This window comes from Lytechinus variegatus, chromosome 17 (assembly GCF_018143015.1).
Source record: "Lytechinus variegatus isolate NC3 chromosome 17, Lvar_3.0, whole genome shotgun sequence".
NCBI classification, from domain to species: domain Eukaryota; kingdom Metazoa; phylum Echinodermata; class Echinoidea; order Temnopleuroida; family Toxopneustidae; genus Lytechinus; species Lytechinus variegatus.
In genome coordinates, this window is record NC_054756.1 from 25526616 (window position 1) to 25543758 (window position 17143).

Below are 17143 nucleotides of genomic sequence, written 5' to 3' on the forward strand. Positions count from 1 at the left end.
ACACTGTACACTGCATGCTGAGTTCATCCAGAGTTGTATGTGATGTAGTCCAGATTCGCTGTACACACATAGTCATTGAAACCAACCCTCATTCATTTTCAAACTTCGGTTGCCATCTCCAAAGTTTTAAAATAGTTCCTGTTGATATGATACTTTGAAACTTTGGGACTGGTATTTTTACACTATAAGCCTTGCATTGAGCCAATTTCCAGGAACAAAAAAAATGAGATTTAATCAGAGCGAAGTGAACTGATCACTTTATGGTGCATTTTATACAATGCAATTGATCATACAAATGTCTTCCTGGATCAATTGCAATGATACGTGTCACAGAGACCAGGGTCCTGTATCCCGATTAATCATATGCTTGATTTTCATGATTCATGGAACATTTTAGTCAATGCAATCAATCATAATAAAGTTCTACGATAATTAATAAGCTTTGTATTATGAGCTTCAGGTCTTGACTTACCTTTGTAGCCATCAGGAACTTGTTCCAGTCATCTTTGTTAGCTGCCATGTCAGGTCGTTTGAAATCAAGCTTGTTTCGTAGGACAGGGTAGCCTGAATGGTGAAAATCAAAAATCAAAACAAACTATAAGGTAGTGATTTTATCATTAAAGCTTGTGTATAGTTTTGGTAAATCCACCAAAATGCACCTATCACTATTCCAATTCATTGCTAGCTAATATGAATGGATATGCCCTATAACAGTTATGATGTGGAGGATATGAAATGAAAATGTGTTTTACAGGATAAATTTTGCGATTTTACATGGAAATGGTCACCCGATCAAATTAAAATATCTGTGTGTTTTTGTCTTTCAATTAAATCCTATTCCAAATCATGGAATGGGCTGAAACTTTCAAGATATGTTCTTTGTCTGTAACTTTTGGATATCTAATCACTAAATTTATAAGATAAGTGCTTGAATGCCTATTTTGTTTTAATTTAAAACAAGCATCGCCGAGAGAGGGCGCTATATATCCAAGATTTGAATATTTGAAATTTTCTCAGAGAAGTGCAGTTGGAAAAATATCTAACGGTCTCCACGCTTCAGTAAGACTGTCATATTAGATGATATTTGATTATCAATCACATTATTGACCCTTTACCAAAGCTATACACAGGCTTTAAGTTTACAATATAGGTATGTTCTGTCCACAAATGGGCAATGAGGCATGAACCTGTAATTAAAGCTACATTAGGGGTGTTACAAATTGATGCAGAAGTTCGAGCCCTGGTCACGTTTTCGGATGGTGACGTGAAATGTCGATCCCAAACGTGTGTAGTCCTATTTGACTAACGCCCCTTTCACAATTGGTGGTGCGACATCTTACAACATTGCAATTGTGTGAAACATATACTGTGACCAAATGATTGTATAACGATCGCACAAGCAATTATGAAAGCCCCTTTCACGTCTGTAAAAGACTCAATTACACACACACACTTACATATGATTGTGATGACAGAAGGTAGAGATTTTCATCCGTAAATTGGCAATGCAGGAATATTATTGTCATGTTATATCTATGTGTGATAATATAAGTTAGTGAGTTTATCCTTAAATCGGAAATGTGTGTATATTACTTTCATGTTACATCTACTTGCAGGAGGCACAATAGCTCAGTCGGTAGAGCGGGGGATTCGTATTTCAGTGACCCGGATTCGATTCCCACTTGCTGCGCTAGTACCCCTCTGTACGGCATTAATCCTCAGTACCAGGTCCTTCGGAGAGGACCTGAAGCCGTCGGTCCTCTGGTTGTTTTGCTTACAAGCATTCATGCTTTCTTAGCAATCATGTAAAAAAAATCACCACAAATGATAACATTTAGTGATTTATCCTCAAATTGGCAGAGCAGGTACATCCTGTTCATTTCATTGAACCTGTGAATATGCGAAACCCCTATTAAATTCCTGCAAAGATATTTCATAAAAAATTAAAACATTACAAGCATTTTCCCCCTTCAACCTAACAAACACTGTTACGCTCATACCTGTAATGACACATGGTAGTGATCTCATCCCTGAGTTGGCAGCGATCAGCGAGGCTACGTAGGTATCTCTCTCGTCCTTGTCCAGGACCTGTTCCACCTGCTGGTCCATGGAGATGGACAGGACCCACTCCTTGACCTCCTCACGTCGATCATCCTGCAACAAAATAATATTTCAGGGGGAAAAAAAATTAACGATTTTTGTTAAAAAGAAGTGAACAGACTAACAATGTGTGTTGTCTCTCATTGAGTGTGTTTTATAAAAACTTAGTCTTAAAGGTAAAAGAGAGTAGTTGCAGCAAACAATTATTTCATGAGAAAGTCTTTTAAATCTAGGTTAATTGTCACTATGTTATCATACATCTAGAACTGGTAGATTCATGTTAACTTCTCTTTGTGAAATCATGAAACCTTGGCCCAAAACGAGTAATTCTTATGATCACTAACACAGAAAAGCATACATGGGACAGTGTATTAATATTGCTTGGAAAAATACCCGACATTTGATGGAATTCCCTGCTTATTTTGCTCATTTATCAGCAATTACGGATTTTCTTCCAGAATCCTTTGGCACATACTTTTTATTCATACATACATCCACTTGGGTGGTAATTTTATTGGATTCTGTTCACTCTCATTTGGAGATCGTTACCGGAACTGGTATTTATCTTTAAGATATAACTTTTGAAATATATATTAGTAATACTCGGGATGAAACAGCATAAAATTTCATTTGTGTAGAGAAAATAAATTGTTTAAAGGAGGAAAGGTACCTGTGCTACTTGGTATCATAATTATTGCAATATGAATGTAGTGAGTAGTGAGTTATCGTTGAAGTGGGTAATATTACAAAACTGCACAAAACAGGATGTTAAATTATGGCAAAGACATTAGAAGGGGAAGACTGGACAGTACATAGAGCGCGTAATGAAATGTTCGGGAAGGGCACTCCACAGCGTTGAGTAAGTAGACAGCCGTATATCTCCATTTTGGGTTGTGTACAAAACATATGAGAGAAATGGTAATGGGGTGAAGGAATAGACAATCTTTACATTCAATTTTTTTTTCCTCAAATTTTGTTTTTCTTCTAAATTAGAGATGAATATATCTTGGAGGTTTCTGGAAAAGAAAAGTTGGAATTACCCCCGCACCTGTGGCCCTTGTACCCTCTCTCATTGTCCCTATATGTTTTATACACAGCAGCATGCCGTTGTGCCATGGTTTTCTTACTCAACGCTGTTTGGCGCCCTTCCCCATGAGCAAAGTTGAGCGTTTCAAAAAATAGCCGAAGTGTCCGATCTTCCCCTTGTAGTATGTTTGATCGTGAGGAACCTGGTCAGGCATAACTAGTTACGGACTGGAGGCGGTGCTTAACAAGGCTGCTGGTTTGTATTTGCTTTAAAGCCAACATATTTTGTGAGGAATGGGACCATCAGATTTAAGATGGGGGGGGGGTGTCATTGGTTTCGAGGTTTGTTGACTCACCGCAATGTGTTGCTTCTCTGGTAGCGGTACTTCAAATGGAATGTCTGTATCCTGAAAGTCAGTGTTGTCAAGGATGTCTAAACTGCCTTCCTCGATGGCCTGATGAAACACAAACAAAAAACTAGGATGAGCATTTGAAAGTAATATAATGCTAAACATGAACACAAAAATGAAAACTTAAAGATGCCCTGATTTTGGCATATACCAGTAAATTAACCCCACCCCCCAAAATAATTCATACTGCTACCCACCATAACCAAAGTCTATTTACAAAGGGACACTAGAAATTGCATAGCGCAAAATACTGAAAATTTGAAGAAAACCCCCCACAAAATTCAATTGCAAGAACATCAGAAAAACCTAGGAGGGGCGAACTATTGGGTGTAAACAATGGCTCGACCACCATATCACTTTGAGCCGACGTTTCAGCATCACTGTCCACAACCTACCATTGATCAAATGTCACACTCACCTCAGTAAGGTCCAGGAATCGGTTGAGGAATACAAAGGCCATGCTGTACATGTTCTGGGCCCTGGCCTGGACACCAGCTTCGTAGAACGCTTTGTCTGCTGGGATGACGTCGCTGTGACGCAAGAGAGCTATGGAGAGCTTGGCTGCTACAGGTTCCTGGATTGTCAAAGACAGAGGTGAATAATAATGATTATTCTTATTTACCAAAGTTAGGGACTTCAGGGGGGGGGGGTGTTTCACGAAGATGTAAGTGTGACTCATAGTCACACTCAAGTCGACTGGGGAGCGAACCCACAACCTCCTGTTCACGAGGAGGGCACTCTACCACTGAGCCACCATGTCTGGTAACAGTATATATGCAGTTAACTCTAAATAATTCAACCTTTCATAAGTCAAAGTACTTTTTCAAACTGTATATTATCTAGCCCCTCTAATTCAAATATTTCCTTGGTCAAACTGAGTTTTATGATCTCAAGGAATTGAAGTTTGGCAGAGATGTTGGTAAATTGGGGAAAACAATCACAAACCCTGAAAAAGGACAATGATTACCTTCAAACTAATGTTTGGGATGTCATAAGCACAGGCAAATCTCTCTATACATCTCTATACATCTCTACTATGTCCACTTTCCATTTTTGTGCTCATTTGGTCACTAGAATCCTCCAAGATGTAGAGCATAAGCACACTAGTTAGCGGATTAAACACACAATATCCGAAAAACAATGTCTTCAAAATATTACAGTAAACATCACCATTCAGTGAGCAACATGACAACCTTCTGGGACTCCCCCTTCTTCTTCACGAAACCCTTTTACCAAATTCTTCTCTAGCGTAGAAGCAATTCAGTTGTTATTAATAGCAAAGTGTTGGGCTCCTCAAGGCTATCTCATATGACCCCTTTCACCATCCCTATTCTTACCAGATTCTTTTGTGCCATGCATGCACTTCAATGCACTTCAGTTAGAAAATGAATAACAAGTCTGGGGCTCCTCAAGGCTATCCCATACGACCCTCCTGACTTACTTCTTTTTTTCTATCAGATTCTCTTTTGCACTCAAGGATTTCAGTTAGAACAATTATGAATAACAAAGTGTGTGGTTCCTCAAGGCAGTCTCATATGACCCTCCCACCACTACTATTCTCTGTTCTTACCAGATTCTTCTGTGCCATGCATGCACTCCTGTTGGCATAGTAATGAGCGATGGTCAGCATTGTTTCAAACTCCTGATGGGGGGCGGTGTTTGCCATCTGCGTCTGTTGCATGTTCTCACACTAGTAATATCAAGAGAACAAAAAATAGACATAAGGTGACTACCTACAAGATATTAACAATTACATGATAGTGTAATACCAGATTTACTCTACGGTCACTTCTACCAAAGCAAAGGTTTACTTCATAAGTCAAACAATCACAAATGGATGCATATTTGAAAGCTTTTTTAGTCTGATTTCTGAAAATGACTAAGTTGAATTTCTCCCAAGTAAGGGGTATTATTGTTGCCATTGTTTACTTTCAACTTCAATACTGGTACAGAGAAGGCAAAAAAATTAATTCGTATTTTCAAAGGCTACTTTTCACAACTCACTGCCTAAATCTGCAACCACGGATAAGCTTTAACATTGCAATGAATAGGGACTTTCCAAAGCTCCTTTTTTATGGGAATTTTTCAGAGTTCCTTTTTTTCTTCATTTTTTTGGGCTCTTTTCAGCATTTTGGGGGCAGAATCACCCCAAGCCCCCATGTACCTTTTCCCTGATACAGAGTTTACCGTCAGCAAGACTGACTTCAAAAGGTACAAATATATGCAGGGGGTGATTATTTTGCTGATTAGTCCACATCTTCTCATGTGGGTCTTTCCACAAAGTTACGGCACAATTTCTGCCAAAAAAATTCGGGAAAGACCCAAGTAAGATTACTATCGGTGAGTTCTTCAAACTACTATTAATCTAATCCACTCACCAGATTGAGAAGAACATCCCTTAGATCAGCCCAAACTTTGTAGGAGTCCGGTTTGTCTAGGTTAGGGGCGGCGAAGATCTCATTGGCAATGCGTTTGTAGATGTTGAAGTTCTGAAAGAAAGATGACAGAAACATAGTGGATAAGCATTGGAATACAACAGGCGGGTTGACATAAATGGGTTCAGACAGCCAAATATCTTGTATCTCACAAATGTCACTTTGAGCAGCAATGTTCTAGAAATATGGCGAGTCTGAATGCAAATTACCAGTCAAAACCTTCGACTGAGAAAGTATGGACCTTTCCTAAAATGCAAAGGAAGTAGTGTGAAAATAAAATGTAGCTACATGTTTCGAATATGATTTTGAGAAAACAAGTATTTTTCATAAAACCTGCAATATTTTCATCAAGAAAGGGATAAAATTCTTTAAAAAAGGGAAAACAGTTGGCTACTTTGTCATCCTTACCTGTGAGTTTGGTGGTGCCCCATGGTGTACATACAGATCCAGAGCCTTGAAGAAGTTATTCTCCTTGATCAAGTGACTGGCGTACAAGGCTACATACTTGTGCAGGACCTTGTAGCCTTGCTTCTCAGCCGTTTCCATGCATTTCTCCCACTCGCCACGGTCCACGTACATGTCGAGGGCAGCGATGATGTCAACAGTAGCCAGCTAAGGAAAGATGGGAGAATATACCATCATTATGTTAATTATCCTCATTACCAATTCAAGAATCCATTATTAAAGAAATCGCAATTGAAGAAAAAGAATCTGATACGTTCCCTAATACCTAGATAAAATGCATCACAGATCTTTACAGTTCACTGTCAACGCGTTATATAGAACATTTGCTGAATACACCACATACTGTAGATCAACTGAAAAATTTGAAGTGTTATAGTAGCATGATGATTATTGTAAAATGATGGAAAGAAATATAATTAGTTGAGCAGTTCTGTATAAACCTAAGGGGCACTTTTGTTGCATTTGTATTGGAGGTTTACTTTTCCACTCTTAATTCTGATTTTTTATCTTTCAAAACACCTTGGGTATTCTATCTTATTTTGTAACTAAAATTATCTAAATTCTATCTTGATGGAAATGAAGCAACAAAAATATGCATTTTAACAACACAGACATCGAAACACAAATGAAATTTACAAGCCTGCGATGATAGGGCTAGCAGAAAAAAAACCCCACAGGAACAAAAATATGTTTTACAGGATATAAATAAGTGTAACTGCAGAGTCCAGGGGTCCGTTGCAGAAAGAGTTGTGTTTAAACGCAAGTCAAAAGATCAATCACAAGTCCCAAATGCGCACTGTTGATTGGTTGAAAATCAAGTTGCACAAGACTTTTAGAGTTGCGATTGATTGCAACTCTTTCTGCAACGGGCCCATGGAAGGGCAATACTCAGAGTTGCAAACCTGAACAAGAATATTTCAGTATTTTAAAAGATGAAAATCAGCATACTGGAAGGAAAATCAGTATTTAAAAAAACAACACCACAGGAAAACACAAAAAAACTGAAAAGTTAGAAATCAGTATTTTGCATGAAACCATCAAAATTCTTATTTTTCAGTACTAATTACTGAAAAGCGTTACTACTTGACAGCTCTGAACACTGCATCAAAGACCGATACAGAATAGTGTTTTACTTACAGATTCAGCTCGGCCCTCGCTCTTCAAGAAGTCCTTGTACTTGTCATCGACGTAGCGCTCGTAGCGAGGCTCAAGCTCCTTGGCCACCTTCTGCGCCCTGGCCCACTCTCCTCCGTCCATCAGGGTGTCTATGGCCTCCTTGATCAGGTCCAGACTAAGGTAGAGCTCCGCAGCCTTTATAAAAAAATTAGAGGAAAGGGAGAGATACACTGATGTCATTTATCCTGAAAAAGAATTGTTTACAAACGCAAGGTACAGACTTCTAGGACACCTTCTGTGACATGGCAGGGTATCAATTGGCTCCTTGATAAGGTCAAGACTTATACCCTTTTTACACAGGATTTTTCTTAGCCCCAGACTATCGCTAACCCCGTACTATCCTTAACCCCGTACTATTTTTTTTCCTTTTCACACATGCCAAATTGTTATTGCTAACCCCGGAATGCTTGCTTTTCACACACGAAACTCGCTAACCCCGGACTAGCGTTTTTTGTCGATCATTCGTAGTACAAGTACTTCACTCGTACCATTTTTACACAAGCTAGAATTTCCTTAACCCCGTACTATAGGTGGGGCTAAATTGCCATTTAGCCCCACCTATAGAACGGGGTTAAGCTTAGCCCACTTTCGTTTTACACTGGAGATCTTAACCCCGTACTATCGCTCTTAGCACCGCAATTGCTGGGATAACCCTGCTTTTTTGCAGGGCCAAATAATCCCGTACTAAAGGTGGGGTTAGCCCACTTTGAAAAAATGCTGTGTAAAAAGAAAGTGGGCTAAGCTTAACCCCGTTCTATAGGTGGGGCTAAATGGCAATTTAGCCCCACCTATAGTACGGGGTTAAGGAAATTTTAGCATGTGTAAAAAGGGTATAAGGTAAAGGTCTGCAGCCTTTGGGAAAAATAGCGGGAAGAGAGATTCATACTTATGTATGGGGGTGTTTCACAAAGAGTTACAAGTGACTTAGGGGGTGTTGCAAGAAACTTGCGATCAATCGCAAGTCTATTTTTTCGTTCCTAAATCAATCATATGTCTTGCAATTAATTACAAATTCAAGTTTGATTGCATATCTGCTCTTCGAAACAAGGAGTGTAATCTGATTTGCTAGAACTCAAATCAATCTTTCAGTTTGTAAAATTGCAACAGAATATTTGACATTGATTGCAAATATATTCTTAGAGTCGCATTTAAATGTCCAGTTGCGTGCGGTATAAAAGGCATCACTGCATTGATCAAATCATGAAGATGAAGAGCACTAACTGCATATTAATCAATAAAATTTGATGTTACATATGTGCGTGTCAGAAATAAACATGACTTTGAGTGACACATAACTCTTTGTGAAAATCCCCCTGGGAGTAACCCATCAAATTATTTGATCAGTTTACCAACAATCGTATACCCAATACTACGTATATAGTATAATAAAGACTTACGTAAGGTTAAAGTTGATTTCATACTCACCATGTTGTGCTTGTTGATTTCCGCCAAGCGAGGGCAGACGACCTTTGTGATATCCAAAGCCTTGCTGGAGTCCATAAACTTCATGGCAAGCTCAGCAGCCTACAAGATAAGAAGTTTTTTTAAAATTACCCAAATTTGTAACAGTCAAAAATTGAATCATCTACTGGAATTTGTTGAAAATTGAAAGTATTAACTTACAATTCTCTGTCGTCGCGACGTTTCACCAACCGCTGTTGGCTTCATCAGGCGAATGAACGCCAATCACGTCTTTCCAAGTGACTCCGCGCCAGAGTCAACCGACCGTAGCGTCACTTGGTTCACCAGGGGCGGAAGTTAATCCCGTGAGAGACGGCTTTGAACTTCCCGTAGGATTCGGTCCCAGGCGTGTGACAGCTGGAACCGCAAACCACCTCTCCGATTCAATGTTGGCTTCTCCACTCTTTCCCAAATAGCTTCTTTTACTCCTCTCTCGAACCACCTGCTTTCTTTGTCCAGGATGCGCGGAGTCACTTGGAAAGACGTGATTGGCGTTCATTCGCCTGATGAAGCCAACAGCGGTTGGTGAAACGTCGCGACGACAGAGAATTGTAAGTTAATACTTTCAATTTTCAACAAATTCCAGTAGATGATTCAATTTTTGACTGTTATTTCAAGATTACTGGATGAATCATAATATTCATGGATTTACCCAAATTTGTCTTTAAAAGAAACCGTTTTTCAATCTGTTGGGTGATTCTATGTTATTCATTTGTTTCCTGCAGAACACATTGAACACAAATTAATGCAATAGAAAGGAAACCCCCCAACACCACAAAATGAACCCTAATAAGACAGGTGGGAGGGGGGCTGTTTCAGCGCCCCTTCAGATTTTGTTGCGATAAATCTGCTGCGCAAATTTGAAAATTTTCTAAAGCATATTTGATCACAATTTTGAAATTGTGAACAAAAACTCAGCATTTTAGGGCATTATTTAGTTAATAAGAGCAAACATTTGATTCAAACATAAATTAGCATAATTAATTAGAAATCAGTTTTTACAAAGAATTTGATCTTACAATTTTGTGGCGATTTTCGTCGCGATCATGTGATTGACGGCCGAGATCATAAGGGTGGCTAAGTCCACCCCCTCAGTCTTTTGAAACATCGAAATAGCCCAGTCTTTTAATGGTTAAATCACTACAAAGATAATCAGTATATATTACCTTGTTCCAGCACTGTGCGAGGAGTTCAGTATCAGTTGTGAGTTTAGGAGTGAGCTTGAGATAACAGTCAATCGCCCTCGCATACTCTCCGGACGCTTCCCATTCTTTGCCCTGCTGAACAAGGTTGTTTGACCCTCTGAAAGAAACAGATGACAGGATTGGTGTGAGTAAAAACTATTACATAAGGGCATGACCAGCTGGTGACATACATGTATATAAAAGATTGTGTGCATCAATCAGTCCAACAAAATTTTGTTAAAGGGTCAATGTATAGTTTACTCAATCCAAATCAAACACAAAACAAGAGTATCGCTAGGGCGAGCACATTATACGCCCATAAGTCACATGGAATATGGAGTTATTGGTCAAGGAAAAAAAGTTGAAGGTGGAGACTTGACCCTTTGACCTTTAAATCAATATAATTCCTGGGATCCATGCTAGTATCAAATTATGAGCCTAGGTTAAGTTAAACTGAAGTTACCGCGCTTACAAAGAAAAGTTAATGGACGGACGGACAGACAGACGGACACCCAGCGTGATACCAGAATACGTCCTGTAGGATGGGTGTATAAAAAGTGGTACAATGCATAACAGAAAAGAACTAAAAGTAATAGGTTTCGAACCCCAGTGAAGTACAGCTTTTTGGCAGGGCCCCCTTACAAAGTGGTATAGGGCAAGAGTAACGTATTTTGAATTGTACTCCAGTATCATCTACCATGCAAATCTTTAAAAAAGGCAGTAGCTCTTTATTTTTTTTATCTGAAAGCTAATTCTCCATGAAAATTAAGATACAAGAAATATGTGTACAGTATAGTGGCCACCCAAGAGAAGCACAAAATAAGGCTTTTATAGACAGGTTCTTATACACACAATCTACCTCCATGAGAAACGGTTTTAGTGGTCACTGTAGGCAGGTGTTTGCTATAGACAAGGTGCCACTAACACAATTTGACTGTCTTTTATTTATAATTATACAACTCCCAAGAATGTTCTGTAATCTGATTGGTCCAAATCGAATCACATGATATTCAGCGAAGGTGCAGTATATCCGTTGGCTCTTCTCGCACATCGTTCATTATTTGGTCCTGCATGCACGCACTTACGTGCATTATTTGTATAATATCTTGTGGCATTTCTGCACGATGTTTTAATTTCTTTTCATGGAACGGCAACCCTCTTACCTGGTACCTTTGTTGAGAACCTCTCTATCGTATTCATCTTGAAGCTGCTGTAGCTTGTGAGGGATGTACTCCTTACACACCCGTAGGGCATCCTGCCACATCTCAGCATTCTAAACACAATAACACAAACACAATGAATGATTTCAAGTTCAGTGTTGACCTCTTGGTGTCGGTGTTAAGTCAATTTTAATACGAGTATAACACATCTCAGCATTCTAAACACAATAACTAAACAACGGATGATTTCAAGTTCAGTGTTGTCCTTTTGGTGTCGGTGTTAAGTCAATTTTAATACGAGCATAACACATCTCAGCATTCTAAACACAATAACGAAATACAATGGGTGATTTCAAGTTCAGTGTTGACCTTTTGGTGTCAGTGTTAAGTCAGTTGTAATATGAGTATAACACATCTCAGCATTCTGAACACAATAACCAAACACAATGGGTGATTTCAAATTCAGTGTTGACCTTTTGGTGTCGGTGTTAAGTCAATTTTAACATGAGTATATAACACCAAACATAAAATGGAGATGGTCCTGATAGGTCATTAACTTGGGTGTTGAGCTGACAATATTGTGATCTTGATTATTTATGTACACTCAGAATATTGCTTCTAATACCAACAACAGACTTGAAATCAGCCAATATCAAGATGATATCTGGTCAATATCATGCATATTCAGCACAAAAAAGTCAGCCCATTTGTTTATTTGTGATTAAGATAAGTTTTGGTTCAATGATGCAAATAAATGGGAGAGAAAAAAAATGGTTACAAAATGAAATTCATGTCAAAGGAATAAAACTTGCTTACTTTTGATAGTTTAATTCACGAAAAAGAAGTTTATAAGAAGGGGGAAAATAAACAATGGAGAAGTCATGGGTCAACAATTCAATGATCAGAACCAGTATCATTTTCAAATTAAGAGTTCAGACGTCCCCAAATACCAAAAATTGTATAATTATTCTGTAATGTAACATTAGTCCTTCCCTTTTCCACCATTATCATCCTTAAAGGACAAGTCCACCCCAACAAAAACTTGATTTGAATAAAAAGAGAAAAATTCAACAAGCATAACACTGAAAATTTCATCAAAATCGGATGTAAAATAAGAAAGTTATGGCATTTTAAAGTTTCGCTTATTTTCAACAAAATAGTTATATGAACGAGCCAGTTACATCCAAATGAGAGAGTTGATGACATCACTAACTCACTATTTCTTTTGTATTTTATTATATGAAATATTTTTATTTTCTCGTCATTGTCATGTGAAATGAAGTTTCATTCCTCCCTGAACACGTGGAATTCCATTATTTTAACATTTTGTGCTTCAGGCAAGGAGGTCCTAATCGTCAAATTCGTAAAAATTGAAATATTGTATAATTCAAACAATAAAAAACAAAAGAAATAGTGAGTGAGTGACATCATCGACTCTCTCATTTGGATGTAACTGGCTCGTTCATATAACTATTTTGTTGAAAATAAGCGAAACTTTGAAATGTCATAACTTTCTTATTTTACATCCGATTTTGATGAAATTTTCAGCATTGTGCTTGTCTGATTTTTCTCTATTGATTCAAATCAAAATTTTTCTGAGGTGGACTTGACCTTTAACCACTTGCAATAGATTTGAAACTGAATATGTATGGTTTTGGAAATTGGGAGTTTGTCAAGGATTAGTTCTAGGGTCATTGCTAATCTTGTTCATTTACATAGTCTCAGGTGATGAAAGTGAGAGGGGTATCATACTACCTGTCTCTGAATTGTAATAAAAGAGACCTCAGGAGTGTTTCATTTAAAAAAAAAAGTTTTGTGACTTTCATTGATTAATGCTCCCAGCCAATCATAAGCCATGATTTGCAGTAGCTTATAACAATAGCACTTGACTATTCGCTTCATGAAATGCTCTGCTCACCTTATAGTACTTGACAGCCAGCTCAGGCCGTTGTGCTCTGAGAAGGAAGGACTCCGCTTTCTGGAATTCTTTCTGTTCAAAGGACTGCCTGGCCTGACCGACCAAGACATCGGAGACGCTGTCAGAGTCGTAGTCTTCTGCGATCCTCTGGGCGGAGTCCCAGTCCTGGTTGTGTACATACCTAATGAATACCAAGCAATCATTCATTTTTGTATTGTAAGTTAACATTTTACACTAGTATTAATAACAAGAAATATATATAAGCAAACAGCAGAGGTTAACCATGTGTAATGTACAATGAATTTCATTGTTTCAGTAAAGTTTGACAGTGGATAAGTCAACCAAACATAATTGAATTTGAATTTAAAAAAAAGTTCATCTACAACACAAGTCTGACTGAGTTTGCATCACATGCGCATGCTGACTAAAAGAGAAGGAGAAATTTCTGAATGTGTAAAAAGAAGAATATTCTCTCATATCAGAGATGGTAAATATCACATGGTAAATATTATCATCCCTAAACAGACAAAGCTATTTCCATGACAAAAAAGTGACAAGCTCAGTTAATGGTTGCACAATCAGGATGGAAATCGACACACGTTACCTGTCACATAATCTTTAAGGCGAATCATTTTTTTCCCCAAACAATGTCATTTCAAAATTGGATATATGGATAGATAACGAAATAGATGGATAGATAAATGGATGTATGAATCAAAGAAAAAATAAATAAATCAATAAATAAAGGATGATTTTTTTAAAAAGTTAATCAAGTCAAGATGATGATTTTTTTAGCCTGCTCCAAATCCCAGTAGTATTTGTAGAGAAGAAAAATGACTTACATAAGGACTGCTTCCTTGGGTTTGTTAGCCTTGATGAACTCGGCCTCTGCCTCCTTGTATTTGCCTTCATCTTCAAGATACATAGCATGCTTCAGATGAATATCACCCATCTTATTTTTCATTGCTGAACGGGCCAGGTCGAATGCAAACTCAAATGCACTGTATAGGAAAGAAAAGGATATTTCTGTTTTGAATGGAACATGAACTTAAATGCACTGTGCAGGACAAAAACAGGATCAAATTTGTGATGTGAATGGGACATAAAGGCTGTAGCTAAATAAACATAGCATGCTTCAGATGGATATCACCCATCTTATTTTTCATTGCTGAATGGGCCAGGTCAAATGCACTGTACGGGAAAGAAAAGGATAAAATTTTCAATGTGAATGGGACATAAACTCAAATGCACTGTATAGGAAAAACAGGCTAAAATTTGTGATGTGAATAGGACATATTACATGCTATCTTTCAAATTGCATCTTGCCTCCTTCTGAGCATAACATATGTCATGGGAAAATATAATTGACACCACATATGTCAAGGTCAGGAGATAATGTGAAATATGTAAAATAAAGGGGAAATCTGAAAATGTTTGTACAGAACAAATGTAGTTGTCCACAAAATCAGCCATTTTGAAGCATATTTGCCAATTTGAGGATCCCCATATAAAGTACAAGACTTTTCAAACTTCCATTACTCGCATTAACCGATTTTGTTGACACAAGTTTTATATTGTAGATTGCTCCTCTTATTTTATTCTTTCTGATAAAATTGATTATCTCGTATTTTGGTACTTTCCTTTGAAGTTAAAGCTGAAATCAGAACACACGCCTATTTGGATCCCTTCAATATCAATAAATCAATTCACAATTCAATATCGAGCTTACCAGTTGTCAGCGGCATAATCAATGGCAGCCTCCAGCAGACCGAACTTGGTAAGCAGCTTGACGGCCGAATCTCCCCCTAGACTCTTGGCCCAGAGGTAGGCTACCTGCTTGGAAGCGTTGGCTCCTCCATTGGCCTTGGCAACCTAATAATAATGAGGATAAAGTTGAATTATAATTAGGTGATCTGTCAATCGACAGATCAACTATTTATTTCGTATGAATTTTCTTTTTTATTTATTATTTATTTTTATTTTCCCACCTCTTCTTGTGAGCACAAAATCTCCAAATCTACATCATCAATTATCTTCAAAATATCATCAGTTATGGGGACCTATCATGTGATGTGTATAAAGCAAGTTCAAGGCCAAAAGGTCATCATGACGTCATCTAGACGCCATTTTGTAAAATCACATTATCAATCATATCTTCATTATCAATTATCAAAAATTAACAATATTTACATCACATTAACTTCAGGTCAAGGGTCAACTGCCCATGTCATCAAAGGTCATGTAAAGGTCACAACGTGCGCGTACGCGCGCCAAAATTTTAAAATGCTCAAAATCACTTTTTGACCAAAACAGAGTATGAATCAGGTCATTTTAAGCATTTCAAAAATTTGCGCGCGCACGGTTACGCGCGCGTTCTCGCGCGTAACGGCACTATAAAACATAGGATCGCCATTTTTTTTATATCAATGCACCGATAATATAATTCTGAACAATTTGATACCTTGATCAACCTTCTACGACAAGTAATAAAGGAATTAGCCTCCATCAAAGTTTACAGCACGCGCGCGCGCACTAACCATAGACAATATATGTGCAAAAACATGCCTATACAAAATTCATTATAGCTTTTAAAGTAGTCCGTTGACCCCCATTTTTTTTTCATATTCGAATAGAGTATGGATGGGAGATGTGATTTCATGTCGCATTTGACCCGAAATTTTATCATGACGTCATCAAAATGGCGTCGGAACTCAAAATTCCCATTTTGCTACTTATGACGTCATCGTAATTATGCAAATTTGACTCTAACTCTGTTAATATTGGTCAATTTTCGCTCAGTTTTTTTCTACGTTGTAGCTGAGGACATACTCTTTCTATTGTGATGGGTATATTTACATTTTAAGGATCGGATCATCCTGAAAAATGGCAAGTTATAGAGGCATGTCATTTTCGCTCATTTTGTGTGCAATCTCTATGGGAAATGACTTTTTCTCAAAACTGGATTTTACATTCCTCTATTTCGCGAGCCATATCTCCATTTCTATTTGTTGGTTTTCTCTGAGCTTGGAGTATGTTCTAGCTGAGATTGTAAGCTATCGCAAGTGTGGTCTTCGTTTTCCGATCAGATGCCGGGATCATGCCCGTATTTCACTTGCAAAATTGGATTTCAGATCCTCTTGTTTTGCTTATGTGTAAAGTCTATGGGAAGTGTGTAGCTCAATGGGTAAGGCACCAGACTTGCATCCTTAAGGTCGAGGGTTCGAACCCAAAAGTGAACATAAATTTTTTTCTTTTTTTTTTCTTTTCAACATTTCGCAAATGTTCCTTAATCACCATTACAAGGTATATTAGTTCAAATATCGCACAATAAAGTAGGTTAAAATCGTTTTTAATAGGCCTATAACATGTACAATGTGTATCGCCTACACCTACATGTATTTCACATATCCTCATTTCCCTCTTTTTTAGAGTATTCCACATGTTCTTTTCGTAATAAAAGTTTAGTTTTCAATATGAGCATCGTATTGATCTCAATTAACATGGTGATTGTATTCGTGATCATGAAAATCAGAGACAGATCACCTAATTCGTCCTCATGACGAATTAAAATTCTAGTTCATATTTTGTTTGTCTTATTTCATAAGTATTTCTTTGTATTACATGTACTTTATTCAATGGAAACTGTTGATGACATTATTCTGACCATAAACAAGATGAAATTGAGTTTAATCAGGAAAAGTAGAAATAATGATGCATGTATGACTTTGGGCTAAAAACAAAATTTGCATTAATGAGTAATTTTAGAACAGAGTACCTTGGGGTCGCAATGGTGACAAAAGTTTAACGA

At 37.7% G+C, this 17143-nt stretch overlaps 1 protein-coding gene across 1 annotated transcript in view; it reads right to left on the reverse strand.

Moving 5' to 3' along the window:
• The window catches only part of LOC121430548 (intraflagellar transport protein 172 homolog), a 45983-nt gene that overhangs the window by 1167 nt on the left and 27673 nt on the right, over window positions 1-17143 (reverse strand). The window contains exons 24-37 of the mRNA XM_041627852.1: window positions 15065-15207; window positions 14178-14336; window positions 13336-13516; window positions 11421-11530; window positions 10240-10375; window positions 9038-9136; window positions 7574-7747; window positions 6380-6583; window positions 5915-6025; window positions 5107-5226; window positions 3955-4110; window positions 3483-3581; window positions 2001-2154; window positions 473-564 (exon numbers count right to left, since the gene is read on the reverse strand). Coding sequence (XP_041483786.1) covers window positions 473-564; window positions 2001-2154; window positions 3483-3581; window positions 3955-4110; window positions 5107-5226; window positions 5915-6025; window positions 6380-6583; window positions 7574-7747; window positions 9038-9136; window positions 10240-10375; window positions 11421-11530; window positions 13336-13516; window positions 14178-14336; window positions 15065-15207 — 1938 coding nt within the window. The remainder of the gene's footprint in view (window positions 1-472; window positions 565-2000; window positions 2155-3482; window positions 3582-3954; window positions 4111-5106; window positions 5227-5914; window positions 6026-6379; window positions 6584-7573; window positions 7748-9037; window positions 9137-10239; window positions 10376-11420; window positions 11531-13335; window positions 13517-14177; window positions 14337-15064; window positions 15208-17143) is intronic.